We start from the raw sequence: 17,478 nt of genomic DNA, 5'->3' as shown, positions 1-17,478 counted from the left end.
CCTTTGCAATAGGTGATTACAAATAGATGCAGTTGATATATTTTGTTGCTAATAACACATTAAAACTATCTATATATTAATCAAGTTTCTATTCTATTTAACTCTGATGCACCTAAACTAAGACCTATGTGATGGAGTCTTTTTTGGTGGGATGGGAAAGCATGAAGCAACTTAATCACATTAACCAGAGAGACCTCACTTAAAAATCACCTGTCAATAAGTTGAATATAGCCAAGCCTGGTGGCACACACCTGTCATTTCCGTGTTTGGGAGCAGAAACAGGAGATAGCATGTTCAAGGCCAGCCTCAGCAACTTAGCGAGACTCTTGGCAACCTAGCAAAACCCTCTTTCAAAATAAAAAAATAAAAAGGGCTGTAGGTGTAGATCAGAGGAAGAATGGCCCTGGGTTCAATCCCCAGTACCAAAGTTAATAATAATTTAAAAATAACAACAACAACAACAACCAGTTGTGTGTGTGTGTGTGTGTGTGTGTGTGTGTGTGTGTGTGTGTGTGTGTAGTACTGGGGATTAAACCCAGGGGTATTCTACCTCTAAGCTACACCTCAGCCCTTTTTTCTTCTTCCTTCCTTTCTTTTCTTCTTTTTTTTTTTTTTTTTTTTTTGTGGTACTGGGGTTCCTGGAAGACCTTCTACCTCCGGGTTACACTCCCAGACCTATTTTATATATTTTTTTATTTATTTGGAATCTCTTAAACCAGCAAGGCTGACTATGAACCTGCGCCATCCTCCTGTCTCTGCCTCCCAAGCGCGGGGATTACAAGCGTGTGCCACCATGCCTGGCTTCTTTTTTCTTTTGAAACAGGGTCTCACAAGTTGCTGAGGAGCCGGGTGTGGTGGCGCATGCTTGTAATCCCAGCATTTGGGAGGCTGAGACTGGAGGATCACGGTTCGCGGACAGCCTCAGCTACTTAGTGAGGCCATCTGCAACTCAGTGAGACCCTGTTTCAAAATAATGAATAAAGTGCCAAGCGTGGTGGCGCACGCTTGTAATCCCCGCACTTGGGAAGCAGAGATAGGAGGATCGCACAGTTGAAGACAGCCGCACTGGCTTAAGAGACCCTGTTTCCAAATAAAATGTATAAAAATAGGTCTGGAAATGTAACCCACAGATAGAAGGGTTTCCAGGAATCCCAGTACCACCAAAAAAAATTAAAAAATAGGGCAGGGGGTGTAGCTCGGAGGTCAAAAGGTCAAATGCCCCTGGGTTCCATCTCCAGACCCGCAAAAAAAAAAAAAAAAAAAAAAAGTTGCTGAGGGCTTCAACTAAATTTTAGAGGCTGACCTTAAACCTGCAATCTTCCTGTCTCAGCTTCCTAAGTACTGGGATGACAGGTGTGTACCACCATGCCTGGTGATTTAGGTTTAATTTTTATAATACAAAGAAGAAATTAAGTTATTTAATCACTAAGTCATAGAAAGTGGACAGGATATTAGAGAACAAATAACTAGCCTACCCATTGTATAGATAAGAAAATAAATTCTAGCCGGGCGTGATGGTGCATGTTTGTAATCCCAGTACTTGGGAGGCAGAGACAGTAGGATTGCATAGGTTTGAAACCAGCCCCAGCTACTTAGTGAGGCTCTCAGCAACTTAGTGAGACGCTGTTTTCAAATAAAATATAAAAAATAGGTCTAGGAATGTAACCTGGAGGTAGAAAGCCCCTGAGTTCCATCCCCAGTATCATAAAAAAGAAAGAGGAAAGAGGAAAGGGTTAGGTTTATCTAGGAAACAGATATTAATATCTTTATGCTAAGTAATTTTTATAATTGTTCTTGTTTAATTCTCTTTAAAAATACAGCCATTTTTGGCAGGATTTGTGTGTGTGTGTGTGTGTGTGTGTGTGTGTGTGTGTGTGTGTGTGTGTGTGGTGGAACTGGGGTTTCTGGAAGCCCTTCTACCTCTGGGCTACACTCCCAGACCTATTTTTTTTAAATATTTTTATTTGGAAACAGGGTCTCTTAAGCCGACGCGTCTGGCTTCGATCCTGCGCAATCCTCCTGTCTCCACCTCCCAAGGGTGGGGATTACAAGCGTGCGCCACCATGCCCAGCTGGCAGTTGTTTTTGAATAAAGAAATTGAGATAGGGAGAGTTCAAGACTGTGCAAATATAAAATGTATAAAAGACTAGTATTCACATTTGACTCTAAATCCAACCTCCTTCTGTCTGTCTGCTCTTAACTTGGGCACAGAAATTAGTGTATCTGCCAAACATGAGTAAGTAGAGAAAAGTTATCAGGCCTTTACAACAACACTGGAATGCAACCATACATTGACAATGAGAAATATCATATTAGCTAATTTTGTTGTGCAAATATCATAGTGTGCTTGCATAAATCGAAGTGGTATGGCCTACTACATACGTAGCCTATATGGCACCTACTGCTTCTAGGCTGCGGATCTATACAGCATTTGCTGTACTGAACACTGTAGGCAATTGTAACACAGGGATATTTGTGTGCCTAAACACAGAAAATAGTAATTTTTTACAGCTTGAAATAAGAGTATACTTTAAAAAGATTTAAAATGGTATCCATTTTGAGTATACTTCTCCCCTGACTTCCAATTTTTCTATTTTATTCTTTCCAGATGCTGGTCAGCCTAGTCAGTGAGCTTTATACCTCTGGCTATTTCCCATTTAACATAAAGCAGAAAACCAAAGGTGCCACCTGAAGTTGAACTCTCTGGAACATCCAGAGAGTAAGTACAACTGGGACTACTTGTCAGCCCATCGAGGGACTAATCTAATGACAATCCACCTTGGGATGGTGCCAGCATCCTGTACAGATCCACAGTGAAGGAGGCCCGATGCATCCCTCCTCCACTCCCTTGTCACAGGGACTTTGGAGCCAGTGGCATGGACATTGCACAGAGGTGATGCGGTGTCTGAAGGAAACAGAACCACATGCTCATGCAGCTCCTTAGGCCTTCTGTACCTTCCCATCCCCATCCCTATCCCCATCCCCACACAGACCACATCTATTTGTACCGAAACCATGCTGTGTGCCTAAATTGTATGGTTCAGTGGATTTGACAGACCCAGGTCAGTGCATAGTCATGAAGCACTTGGTATTCTGTTGTCAAGCACCCAGCCCCTGCAGGACACAGGAGTAAGCCTGGAACTGGTTTGCAAATGGAGAATAGTTTTTGGTAGAGGAAAGTCTTCATTACCTGGGTTCCTCGACCCCAGAGATCTGTGCCATGATTCTTTTATTAAGACTCTTTAGAGCTCTGTACAATATTTCATGGTCTGCCACAAATATTTCCAAAACTGTTGGAACTGCTGGGTCATAAAGCCCAAGTGAACACCCCGTGGACCTACTGTTGAGTTCTCTCTCGATCCATGTCCCACCGAATCTGGCGACTTCACTGGGCCACATGGCAAAGGGGATGGAGCATAAATGTCATATTTTGACTCCCAGATCAAGAGGGGGCCAGTCAGTGCTGCACCTGTTCCTCGTGGATGGTTCAAGATACAGCAACTCCTTGTCTTCCAAACTCCCTTGTCGGTGGGTGAAACTTCTGTTTCCCTTTTAGAGGAAAGCAGCCTTTTCCTTTGTGAGTGATTTTCAGAGGCTGCACTGGTGCTCTCGCCACACGAATGGGTGCTGATCTTCCTTGGCATTCCTCAGCCGCCATTTGCCACTGCCTTTAGCGCACATGAGCATCCTATCTCAAGACAGTGCAGACAGAGGGCCTACTCCATGTTGGGGTGGCTTATAAGCCTAGAGAGTTTCAAGTATTTACCGCCTCTATTGGCAGAGACCGCTGTAAGAGTGGATTCTGAGGTTGTTAGGTTGAGTTGCGTGGGCTCAGCTTGGGCTGAGCTGATTTATACACTTGCCTGGGATTAAGGATCTACAGTGTTGGCTTGAATTCACAGAAATTATGTTAATAGTGTCCCTATAAGTTTTCTCCGAAGGACTTATATGGGACGGACAGCTCTCTGTAATTAGATGGACACGATTACAAGACGGTCCACCTTAGTAAAAGCCACATACAAAGGCTCCAAGGTTACAGAGATGGCAGCAATAAGGATAACCACGTGGTCTCATCCAGACTGTTCTGGCTAGAGACACAACTGACTGTATAGCAAAGACTGGTAACTTGTCTCTTATTTTCTAAAAGATATCACTAAATGTCTTTAAACTCTGGCTAATCAGCAGGCTCCTAACATTTTGCAAAGCTCATCTTCCTCCTGGTGTGTATCTGTCCTACTAAGTCACCCTGGAAGCTGTTACATTTTCTATTCACTGCATCCAGTTAGCGTAAGGTTGTCAGTGTAATGGATGGGCATGATCTGTTCTGTTCTTGCCATAAAAATGCAAGTTTGAGGCCAACCTCAGCAAATTAGTAAGACCTATTTCCAAATAAAAAATAAAAAGGACCGGGAGTGTAGCTCAGAGAATGCCCCTGGATTAAATCCCCAGCACCAACAAAACAAAACAAAAAAACTCCTTCAAAATGTACAATTTTTTTTTTTTTTTTTTTTTTTGCAGTACTAGGTATTGAACCCAGGGGCATCCTACCTCTGAGCTATACCTCCAGCACTATTTTTATTGCTTATTTTGAAATGTTGCAGTTTTGACATATATACAGTCTGAGAATGCATCACTAAAATATAAATCTACCCATCCCCATCCAAAGTAGCCTTGTGCTCCTTTGTAATCCTTTTATACCCCCCTCATTTCTAGCCACTACGGGTCTGCTTTGTCGAGGTTTGTCTCTATCTTCTAGAATCCTATGTAAGTGGAATCATACAGTATGCATTCTTTTTTACTATTTTATTTCCTTCATCATCATTTTGAGATATATCCATATGATTACGTGCATCATTAGTCCATTTCTTAGTATTGCTGTATAGTATTCCATTGTGTAGATATACCACAACTTGTTTAACCATTCACCTATTGGTAAACATTTATGCTGTTTCTGGTTATTAGCTATTACAAATAAACCTGATAGAAACATTTATATACAACCTTTCTGTGAATATAGTTTTTATTTCTTTTGGGGAAATATCTATGAGTAGAATGGCTGGGTTGACTAGTAAGTGTGTGTGTGTGTGTGTGTGTGTGTGTGTGTGTGTGTGTGTGACCTTTTTCCAAAGGAGCTTTACCAGTCTGGCACAGCAGACTACTTTAGCCATGATGGTGGGTATATGGGTTATTTAATCATTTTAGTTTCCATTTCTCTAATGCATTAGGCATGTTAATTATTATTTGCATTGCTAACTTGCTATATCAAATCTTTTGCCCATATAAATGAGATGGTCTTACAATTACTTTTGAGAATTTAAGGCGGCCCCGCCCTGGGCAGGCGCGGCGCTGGCAGCCCCCTCCCCCGGCCTCGGCGTGCCGCCCGGGGAGAGCCAGGGCGCAGGCTCCGCCCGCCTGCCGCCCCGCCCCGCCCGCGACATGAAGTGCGCCCCTGGCGCGGACGGCGCAGTGCGGGGGTGGGGGTGGTGGGGGTGGTGGCCAGAGAGCGAAATGTCGTCATTGGAATCACACCAGGAGCAATTGTCTCAGTCAGATCCATCCCCATCACCAAACTCATGTAGTTCCTTTGAACTATTAGACATGGATCCTGGCAGTTTGTATGAACCAGTTTCTCCACATTGGTTTTATTGTAAAATATTAGATTCTAAGGAGACATGGATTCCTTTCAACTCTGAGGATTCACAGCAGCTGGAAGAGGCATATGGCTCTGGAAAAGATTGTAATGGGAGAATTGTCCCCACCGATGGGGGCAGGTATGATGTTCATTTGGGGGAGAGGATGCGTATGCTGTATACTGGGATGAACTAGCATCAGAGGTACGACGATGTACCTGGTTTTACAAGGGAGACAAAGACAATAAATATGTACCCTACTCGGAGAGCTTCAGCCAAGTTTTAGAGGAAACTTACAAGCTTGCTGTAACTCTGGATGAGTGGAAAAAGAAACTGGAGTCTCCCAATAGAGAAATTATTATATTACACAATCCAAAGCTCATGGTGCATTACCAACCAGTAGCAGGGTCTGATGAGTGGGGTTCAACACCTACAGAACAAGGTCGGCCAAGAACAGTGGAGAGAGGAGTTGAGAACATCTGTTGAAATTCACTGCGGGGAACCTTTACAAATAGATCACCTGGTTTTTGTAGTCCATGGGATTGGACCAGCTTGTGATCTCCGTTTCCGAAGCATTGTACAGTGTGTCAATGATTTTCGTAGTGTTTCCTTGAACTTGCTACAGACACATTTTAAAAAAAGCTCAAGAAAATCAGCAGATTGGGAGAGTAGAATTTCTTCCAGTCAGCTGGCACAGTCCTTTGCATTCTACTGGTGTGGATGTAGATCTGCAGCGAATAACACTACCCAGCATTAGCCGCCTCAGGCACTTCACCAATGACACAATTTTGGATGTCTTCTTCTACAATAGCCCCACCTACGGTCAGACTATCGTGGACACAGTAGCTTCTGAAATGAATCGAATATACACACTTTTTCTGCAGAGGAACCCTGATTTCAAAGGGGGTGTATCCATTGCTGGTCATAGTTTAGGTTCACTTATATTGTTTGATATCCTAACAAATCAGGAAGATGCTTTGGGGGATACTGACAGTGAAAAGAGTTCACTAAATATTGCTATGGATCAAGGAGATAAACCAACACTAGAGGAAGAGTTGAAGAAACTTCAACTTGCTGAATTTTTAAATGTCTTTGAGAAGGAAAAAGTAGATAAGGAAGCTTTGGCTTCGTGTACAGACAGAGATCTTCAGGAAATGGGAATTCCCTTAGGACCAAGAAAGAAGATATTAAACTATTTCAGGACCAGAAAAAATTTAGTGGGTATTGGTAGACCAACCACACAGTCAGCCTCAGGAGTGAACATCCCCAAAGAATCTGAACTCTGCAGTAATGTTGACCATACTAGCAATGATACTTATCTAAATGTTGGCATTGGGCAGGTTTCTGTAAAATATCCCCGGCTTATCTACAGACCAGAAATATTCTTTGCCTTTGGACCTCCCATTGGAATGTTCCTTACTGTCCGAGGACAAAAAAGAATTGATCCCAATTACAAATTTCCAACATGCAAAGGTTTCTTCAATATTTATCATCCTTTTGATCCTGTGGCCTATAGGATTGAACCAATGATAGTTCCAGAAGTGGAATTTGAACCAATGTTGATCCCACATCATAAATGCAGGAAGAGGATGCATTTAGAGCTAAGAGAGGGCTTGAGCAGGATGAGTATGGACCTTAAGAACAATTTGCTAGGTTCACTGCGGATGGCCTGGAAGTCCTTCACCAGAGCTCCATATCCTGCCTTACAAGCTTCAGAAACTGCAGAAGAAACTGAAGCAGAACCTGAATCAAGTTCAGAGAAGTCCAGTGATGTTAACACAGAAGAAACCTCTGTGGCAGTTAAGGAAGAAGACCCACCTATCAATGTGGGGATGCTGAATGGAGGCCAGCGCATTGACTATGTGCTACAGGAGAAGCCCATTGAAAGTTTTAATGAATATTTATTTGCTTTACAAAGCCATCTATGCTACTGGGAGTCTGAAGATACAGTATTGCTGGTCCTTAAAGAAATCTACCAAACCCAGGGCATCTTCCTTGATCAGCCCTTACAGTAAAAATAACTCATCTATGTCTACTTAATATGGATATTGAGGGATCTTTTCCCAGAAAATCCACCTGTTTGTTGCTGCAGTTTCCCTCTCCACACCTGCATAATTTCCTGCATGTTGTCTGCCACTGACTCAGCATTGCGGTCTGGAAGATAATCTTCCAGAAAGCCAAGGGAAGGCCCTGTTACTTTTTACCATTGGCTTCGTGTAAGCACTTGCCACTCTTTCCTCATGCTTAGGGGTAGTTTGGGTCTTTATTTGCATTCTTTGATCATAGCATACAGATGCCACACTCTATTGCTTATTACTTGAGATGGCAGATAGTGTATTTGGGGTTTGTTAAACATTTTTCTAGGAAATTATTGCTTATCTTTAGAAAATATTTTAATTGAGGTTCAGATTCTTAATATGTAGAACACATTCTGGAATACAATTTTGATCGTTTTGTTCTCTGCTCCTGAAGGCTTTCTCAAGTGGATGTAGAAAGGTCTGTTGGGTGATATTATTTTTGTTTTTGAGCCAGCATTTCTTTCCTATTTGTACTGTATGCTGTAGATTGGAATATAGCTTAATATGAGCATTATTTACTCTCTTACCACTGATGGACAGACAGATTGCCAGGAATCACTGATGTCATTCATTGTTTTTATAGCCATTTGAGTTGCTGTAAGTCTGAAGTGAACACTTTAGTTCACATTAGGTACATCCCTAAAAGGCAAGTAAGTTATATAGTGTAGACATGCTCTAGGGACAATAGATGACGTTTGACTTCTTTGATAACAGCTTCTATTTTTATGTTTTAATAATTTTAGGGGGGTAAATGCACCACTGAAGCCATTCCTTGGCGAGCAGTGGTCGTTATCCTTTCCTGTCACCCTGGAGGTCAGTGGGCAGAGGTGGGTATGGGTAGATCAAGCCTGGGCCTTCCTTGTCATCTGCTTATGGAGTAATGCTGAATAAGTAACTTGCTGAGAGGTTTCAGATACATTAAATGTTTTATTTTCTCTATTTAAAAAGTTTTAATAAGAGTTATTGAGAACCAGGTAGTATTCATTATATATTAAAGGGTAGGCTTTTGTCAAGTTGCTATCTTCAAATTTATGTTTACTCTTCACATTAGAATAGGTACTATTTAAGAGTAAACCAAAGGACAACCAAGAGTGCGTCCCTGCAACCAAAGATGGATGGCATAACCCTGGAGAGCTAGATAAACCATTGTGTTCAGAAATGCTTCTTTCCTGCAGATGAGGGGAGGGAACTGTAAAGACCTCTCTTGCATCATCCATCCACCTGTGGTATTATCATGGCTGTATATTACACAAGCTTGATTGAAGTCCTTTATTAATCATACATTATTTGTACTGCTTCATTGTATCATGTGCAATCTCTTGACTAAGGTTATTTTAAACTCTAATATCATTTTGTACATATTTCTAGCTGCAACATTAGTATTGCTTATCTCAGTAAGTTAATGTTTGCATGGAAAGAATAGCACTGATTAACTTTCTAATATTTTGCACTTTTGAAATGTTTGTTTTTTACACAATTATATTTAAAACAGTAAACACTGGAATGAAAAAAAAAGAGAATTTAAAAAGATCTAGTAGATTCAAAGCCTTTTCCATATATATATATATATATATATATATATATATATATATATATTATTATACCTTACATTTTAATTTTTGGAACAGATCATTCAAAGAGTAAAAATCTTTAATTTTTTATAGTTTATGCCTCTCTATCCTGTTTTTAAAAAATGTTTGCCAAGACAAAGGAAACTAAGATTTTCTCCTTTGGTTATGGATGTTTTATGGCTTTTGCTGTTATGTCTAGGTCTGTGATCTCGTGAGTTAATTTATTTTTTTTTTAGGTACTGGGGCATTCTACCTCTGAGATACACCCTCAGCCTGATATTTTATTCTTTATTTTGAAACAGGGTCTCACTAAGTTGCAGAGGGCCTAAGTAGCTGAGGCTGTCTGCGAACCATGATCCTCCTGTCTCAGCCTTCCAAAGGCTGGGATTACAAGTGTGCACCACCATGCCTAGCTTGAGGTAATTTTAGATATGACATAAGAGTCAAGATTAAATTTTCTCCATTTGAATATCCAATTTATTGATGAGGATATCTTCCCAATTTAGTTACCTAGAGATCTTTTTTTTGAAAATCAACTACTTATCAACTCTGTTCTCTATTTCAGCTCTATTTCTTGACTCTATTCTAGTCCATGATATCTATATATAGTTTACACACACACACACACACACACACACACACACACGCACACACAACACACACACACATCTTTTGACATATACATCTTTTTTCGGTACCGCAATGTCATGATTATAGTAGCTTTATAAGTCTCAAAATCAAGCAGTGTAAGTTTTCTGAATCTGTTTTTTCCTAAAATACCATATAGTTCCTTAGTAAGTTTAAGTATTTAATCTACTTACATTTGCTTCATCCATTCTATTTTCCTGATTTTTCGTTTCTTTTCCAAATCTTGCCTTCTCTTTAGTTTAGAGAAATGGAATTCGCTTTTCTCTTTGTCTTCTATGATTTCTTTGTCAATGGTCCAAAACTATTGGGAAGTGAAAACAAACAAATGAATAGACACAGTCAGTTGAAATACTGATTGTGAGGTCATCAGGCAACAGACAAGGATTCCTGTGTGTGCAGTAGGAGTAGGACTGGCCTTTCAAGGTATTTCCAACTAAGTCACGAGTGTACTACTATTTCTAGTGAAAAGGCTGACAAAGTACTTGCACAGAGGAGTATAGTATTAATTGTAGTGAAGTAATGAATAAGTAGACATAGTCTAGGAGTATCTGTCTCCTCTCACACGAACAGACCTGACTCACTCTTTGTGCTACTGGCTTTTGATTAATCTTCTAGGAACAGAGAAGTACCTCCACTTTGTCCCGAGAGGCTCTGGTTTCCTCTATGACACTTTCTCCCGTATACCCACCCATTTTCCCACTTCAAGTCATCGTCCTCCCTCCACCACATGTCCACTAGATGAGGAGGAGCGTTTGCTCCCAGCCAGGACGTTAGGTATTTGCCTCTATTCAACCACTGAACATACTGCACTGTACTGAAATGTCTTGTTTACTTGACGAATTAAAAGGCAAACTATTTGAGGGGAGGACTAGGTCTTTTTCATACTATATGCTTGCCATCCAGAACAATGTTTGAGACATGATTGATATCCAAAATAGTTTGTTGAATGAATTCACACCTTGATCATGTTGACATCTCATGCTTACACAAACACCTCACATCCTTTAATCTGTACACCAAGCATACGATTCGCTCAACACCAGAGAATATTTTCAAATGGCATAGATTCAAACGTAATTATTAAAATAGAAGTAAACGTAAGAAAATTGCTATACTTAGAATCATTAGTAGCCCAGAGTAGTGTAGCTAAGCAAACACTTTATCAATTAAATTACTAGAAATTATTATTTTAAAAAAGTTTAAGTCAATGTTGAAAAAGACAAATACTTAAAATTCAAAAGCATTAATATTTCTCTTTTCTTACTCTATCAGAAACGGGCCTCCAGCCATTGTTTTCGATGCGGCGATACCAGCCACTGTGGTCCTCCTTCTGAGCACGATCACTCTTATTATGAAGTGCGTGCTTTGCGGGGAGCTTCGTGTAATCCCTAGGGCTGTTAGCACACAAATCTTCAACGTGTCTATGAGTAAAAATTTTATAGTATATATCAGGTGGAAATTTAACCTGTAAATGAAAAAGTTCAAAGGACTATTGTAATGCAAAAATGGTTCATTTATTTTTTAAAATTGTATCTTTTAAATTTCATAGAGATGTGCATACTTACTCCACCTAATCTGAATCGTACATGGATGCCAGCAGCACCATCTAGAAGCTCTGCCTATAAAAAAAAATTGCTCTTCAGCCTCTTCTTTTTTTTTTTTTTTTTCGGTGCTGGGGATGGAACCCAGGGGCATTGTACCTCTGAGCTACACCCCAGCCCTATTTTTTAGTCTTTTTATTTATTTATTTTTGTGGTATTGGGGGTGAAACCCATGGATTTTTCTACCTCCGGGCTATACTCCCAGACCTATTTTTAAATAATTTATTTGGAAACAGGGTCTCACTAATTTGCTGAGAGCCTCACTAGTAGCTGAGGCTGAGTTCGAACCTGTGCGATCCTCCTGTCTCAGCCTCCCAACAGGGGGGATTACAAGCGTGCGCCACCATGCCCGGCTGTCTTTTTATTTTTCTGAAACAGGGTCTCACTGAGTTGCGAAGGGCCTCACTATAGAACTGAGATTGTCCACAAACCGCGATCTTACTGTCTCAGCCTCCTGAATGCTGGGATTATAAGCATGCACCACCACGCCCAGCTTCGTTTTGCTACTTCTTATTCTATTGTTTTAAAATGGTGGCTGAATAGTGATGATTTTAAAAATAGGTCAGGTGAACAGACTTCAAATAATTAATTTTTCATTAGAGAGTATTTTATTTAGAAAGTATTTCTTATGGATACCATCAACTAAAATAGCTTTCCTTTCTACACAGTATATAAATATAAAAATGAAGTGAAAGTCTGGTGCGGTGGCGCACATTTGTAATCCCAGTACCTGAGAGGCTGAGGCAGGAGGATTGCAGGTTTGAAGCCAGCCTCAGCTACTTAGTGAGATCCTATTTCCAAATAAAACGTAAAATAGGGCTGGGAGTGTATCCCGAAGGTAGAAGGCCTCTGAGTTCCATTCTCACACACACACAATTTATTATTCATGAATCAGAAATTTTTATTAAATCATAAAATATATGATTTACTATAAACTATTATCTTGCAGGTAAGCAGACGTGATGGTACACCCTGTAATTCCAGTGCTTGGGAGGGTAAGACAGGATCACAGACTTGAGGCCAGCTTCAGCAACTTATCAAGGACTTCAGCAACTAAGTGAGACTATATTTCAAAATAAAATAAGGCTGATGGCAGAGATAAAATGCCCCTTGGTTCAATTCCCAGTACCACAGGGGGAAAACACACTCACACAAATAAAAAATAAAATGAAATATTATCTTATAGATAAATTCAGAAAAAATTGTAATTAATAGAGCCAAATTCAACCCAAATGACTTTTCTTAAGTAGGTTTTGTGAAATCAAAAATCCAAGTTCAAAAAATTTCAAGAATTGTATATAATAGGTTTTATAAATTTTACTGCCACCAAATAGAAAATAAAGAAAAAAAACATTGATCCTTTATCAGAGGACAGTTTAACTTTATCTTCTAATATTAGCTTAAATGAGAAAACAGATATCCTAAATTCTTCAGTCTATACAGCCTGAAATACATTAATTTTACAGAAAAATTTTCTCCTGACTAATCATTTTATGAATTCAAGTATGAAGTATGAGATTCTATTATAAACAACTTTTCATATTTGAGTAGTGACACCAAATATATATTCACATATATTTTTTCACTAACATTTGGACAAATTTTGAGTGTACAGCTCCATGAATTTTCATATTTATATATCTCATGGCATTTCTAAGCTGTATCAAAATACTGAACACTTTTAGCATTTTGGTTATCGTGTGATTCCCCTCCCAGTAGATATCCTCCAAAAATCCCTTTGTCACTGTAGGTTCATTTTTGCTAGGTTTCAAACTTCAAACAAAAGAATTATACAATATGCACTTTTTTTTTTTTTTTTTTTTTGGTGGTGGTGGTGGTACTGGGGATGGAACCCTTCTACCTCCGGGCTACACTCCCAGACCTATTTTATATTTTATTTGGAAACAGGGTCTCTTAAGCCAGCGAGGCTGGCTTCAAACCTGCGTAATCATCCTGTCTCTGCCTCCCAAGTGCAGGGATTATAAGTGTGTGGCGCCTGTCTACAATATGCACATTTTTGTGCCTGGCTTAATTTGACTCTGCAAAGAATCTGTGAGATTCATCCACGTAGTTGCATAGAGCAGCAGGTAGTTTTTTTTTATTGCTATCTAATATTTTATCATATGCCTTGATTTATTTATCAACCCTTTCTTTCAGTGGTACTAGGGATTGAACCCAAGGGTGCTCTACCACTGAGATACACTCCCAGCCCATTTTTGTTTTTTATTTTGAAACAGTCTAGCTAAATTACTGCACACTGGCCTCAAACCTATGATCCACCTTCCCAAGCACTCAGATTACAGGCGTGCACCACCGTTCTCAGCTATCAACTCTATTATTGTTGGACATTTGGTAAATCGAACAAAAGATGTGTAAGACCTCTACCTAGAAAACTATAAGGCATCACTGAGAGAGCGCCATGGGAAAACTAATGTGGAAAATCGGGCTTCCCAGAAAAAGATGCTAATGTGAAGTCTGGGTGCTACAGCTTTATTTGGAATCAGCAATCTATGAAAAATAAAAAAGATGAAGGAAGAAAAATCGGGCAGAGGAAGAACCTAAGCTGCAATGCAGCCCCCAAAGCCTGGGCCAGTCCTGCAGGGAACTCCCAAGTGAATTCTGCTCAAGAGTTGTTCCACATCACAACGCCCAAGCCTTTGCATCAGCCTGTTCTTGCTTTGTGAAGGGGCAGCAGGAAGCCAAGGCCCAGGCCTGGGACTGGAGAAGGTGGAACAAGGCAAGCCTCTTGCAGGTCCCTCAGGGAGCTGCCAGACAGATTCTGCACCTTGGCTTCCATATGGTACAGCAGAAATCTGGGCCTTCATTTTCCTGTCTGCTGCCAAACTGGGAAATGGGTAATGTCTAGTGAGTAATTAAAAACACAGAAATGCTTTCTTACCAAAATCTATAAACTTTATCTTCATTAATAGAAAGCCTGGCTGCCTTAAGTTGAAGGGTTTTTTTTTAAAACTAGATTCCAAAGTTCTAATAAGGTTGATTCTGACATTTATTCTTAGAGCTCCCTTCTTCATCATTTTTACTCCCCCAACAGGACTAGAAATTGATAAGCTATTTCAGAAATTTATAGGGAAATTCAAGGCATCCAAGAATAACCATGAAAATGCCTTCTTGAAGAAGAATTATGATTGGAGAACTTCTCTACCTTCTAGTAGACTTGCTGTTATAAAGCTCTAGTACTTAAGACCAGAGCAGAAAAATAGATCAATGGAATAGAACTCAGAAATGGACCAATATAGAAAAGGCCACTTGGTTTATTTTTAAAGTGGCATTGCGAAACAGCAAAGTTTTGTTAATTATTTTCCCCCCATTTTTTTTCAAGTACTGGGGATGGAGCCCAGGAGACTTCTATCTCTGAGCTATACCTCCAGCCCTAATTTTTATTTATTTTGAAACACGGTCTCACTGAGTTGCAAAGCCTCACTAATGATGGGATTCAGCCTCCTGAATGATGGGATTACAAGCGTGCCACCATGCCCGGCTCATTTCCCCCCAATTTTGTTATAAAGTACATGGAACAAAACTTACCATCATACCTGTTTCCAAGTGTATGGCTCAGTAATTTTAAATACGTTCATGCCAAGCATGGTACGCACGCTTGTGACCCCAGTACTTGGGAGGCTGAGACAGGAGGATCGCACAGGTTTGCAGACAGCCTCATCGACTTAGTGAGACCCTCTGCAATTTAGTAAGACCCTGTTTCAAAATAAAGAATAAAAAATCGGGCTGGAGGTGTGGCTTCAAGACAGAATGCCTCTGGGTTCAATCCCCAGTACTACAAAAATAAAAAATAAAAACACAATATTGTGCAAACATCACCACCACCCATCTCCAGAAGTCTTTTTACCTTGCAAAACGATGTTGCACGAACAAATCTATATCCCAGAGCATACTATAGGATTCTACTTATAGAATCTATAAAGTGTGATGTTAGAATTCAAAATCGTGTTCACCTTTTGGGACAGGTGCTGGCAGTAATTCGCAGGGCATCTGGGGGGGGCGTGATTTACAAAATGAATACATGGAGCTGGGGGATGCGTGCACAGGAGCTTGTTTTGTGATGAATCATTTAGCTGTACATTTATGCTTTATGAGCTTTCAACATGTGTGCAATACTTTGGTAAAGTGGTTTTTAAAAGAAAACATGTAGCTGGGCGTGGTGGTGCAGGCTTGTAACCCCAGCATTCAGGAGGCTGAGACAGGAGGATTGCATTTCACGGACAGCCTCAGTTTCTTAGTGAGACCCTTTGTGACTCAATGAGACCCTGTTTCAAAATAAAGAATAAAAAATAGGGTTGGGGGTGTTGCTCAGAGGTAGAATGTCCCTGGGATCCATCCCAAGTACCACACACACACACACACACACACACACACACACACACACACACACACAAACTTAGAAAAAAAAACACTGAATTTATAACAGCCACCCATTTTTAAGGGGAAAAAAGATAGTATATCAATAACAAATGTCCTTACCTCTTTAGGATTAATATATTTCACTATCTGACGTGGGTCCCCTTGTTTTCTTAAATTGATCAAACTTTTAAAATGATGAAATACAGCGACATTCTAAATGTTCAGACACATAAGATTTTATGGTCAGAATTGGATTTCTGTTTATAGTTAAACATTTGCCTAGTTAGAGTAAAAATAAAAGCTGTAAATATACATTTTATGCATATAAAAACTAGATTTTAGAAATATTATCTACTCAGGGCTTGCTTGGATTACCCAGGTAATGTTGGTACTATTCTCACAAGTTTAATTCTTAATTTTTTAATTTTATCACCACAGGCTGTGAATAAAAGAGCTGAGAGCTGGGAGACTGAGACAGGAGTATCGCAGTTCAAGGACAGCCTCAGTTACTACTTAGTGAAGCCCTTTGCAACTCAGTGAGACCCTGTTTCAAAATTAAGAATAAAAGCCGGGCGTGGTGGCGCACGCTTGTAATCCCCGCGCTTGGGAGGCAGAGACAGGAGGATCGCGCAGGATCGAAGCCAGCTGCGCGCGCTGGCTTAGGAGACCCTGTTTCCAAATAAAAATGTAAAAATAGGTCTGGGAGTGTAGCCCGGAGGTAGAAGGGCTTCCAGGAACCCCAGTACCACCAAAAAAAAAAAAAAAAAAATTAAGAATAAAAAATAGGACTTGGGGTGTAGCTTGGAGGTGGAATGCCCTTCTGTCACTAGTAACGCAAAAAAAAAAAAATTGCTTGTAATCCCAATACTTGGGAGGCTGAGACAGGAGGATCACACAGGTTCGCAGACAGCCTCAGCTACTTAGTGAGAGCCTGTTTCAAAATAAAGAATAAAAATGTTGCTTCAGGGGGACAGATGTGAAGGGACGGTTATCAAAGAAATAGTTTTCTGAGAGAAGAATTACTTAGGATTGGTTGACTAAATTTGCACTAATATGAAAAGTGGATAAGTATTGTAGTTAGAATTATTACAGGAATGAGGAGGATTCAACTATAAGCTTCCCAAATGTAGGTACTCAACATTTAGCACTAGACATTTAAGTGAAGAGTGGTACACAATTCTAAAAATATAGTAAAAACCTACTGAATTGTATACTTAACACAAGATTTGTGAGATATAAATTATATCTCAATAATGTTGCTAATTAAACTCACCAGGAAATTTTTCCAGGCCCTCTGAATGACTCTTGCAGCCTTCTCTTTCGTTGCAGAGTCTGGTTCCACTTTCTTAAGCATCGGAAAGTCCTAAAAGAAAATAAGCAAAAGGATGTATTTAAAATTATTTTAAGCCAGGCATGGTGGCACACACTTGGAATCCCAGGAGGATTGCAAGTTGTTGGCCAGCCTCGGGAACTTAGGCCCTCTGCAACTTAGTGAGCCCCTGTTTCAAAATAAATAAATAAACAAAATAGGCTACACAAAAAATTTATTTTATATGCTCCATTATGAAACTGT

At 40.0% G+C, this 17,478-nt stretch overlaps 2 protein-coding genes across 2 annotated transcripts in view; one reads left to right on the top strand and one right to left on the bottom strand.

The window, feature by feature from the left end:
• Nucleotides 1–17,259, bottom strand: part of LOC308279845 (protein MFI) — a gene marked incomplete at both ends in the record, with an annotated part of 34,328 nt that extends 17,069 nt beyond the window's left edge. Inside the window, 5 exons of the mRNA XM_080720041.1 lie at nt 10,101–10,228; nt 11,192–11,392; nt 11,493–11,546; nt 16,026–16,118; nt 17,179–17,259. Of these exons, the coding sequence (XP_080576167.1) occupies nt 10,101–10,228; nt 11,192–11,392; nt 11,493–11,546; nt 16,026–16,118; nt 17,179–17,259 (557 nt within the window). The remainder of the gene's footprint in view (nt 1–10,100; nt 10,229–11,191; nt 11,393–11,492; nt 11,547–16,025; nt 16,119–17,178) is intronic.
• On the top strand, nt 5,509–7,645 carry LOC308275609 (triacylglycerol hydrolase DDHD2-like; the record flags this gene model as incomplete). The annotated part of the gene is given in 4 exon segments (XM_080713966.1): nt 5,509–5,797; nt 5,800–6,109; nt 6,111–6,264; nt 6,266–7,645. Coding segments are annotated over 4 exon segments (2,133 nt in total).
• Nucleotides 17,260–17,478: the final 219 nt, after the last annotated feature.

The sequence above is a fragment of the Muscardinus avellanarius genome (genome assembly GCF_963383645.1).
Source record: "Muscardinus avellanarius genome assembly, chromosome: 1".
NCBI lineage: Eukaryota > Metazoa > Chordata > Mammalia > Rodentia > Gliridae > Muscardinus > Muscardinus avellanarius.
Note: the sequence above shows the minus strand (reverse complement) of the source record. Positions and strands in the feature narration are given on the sequence as shown.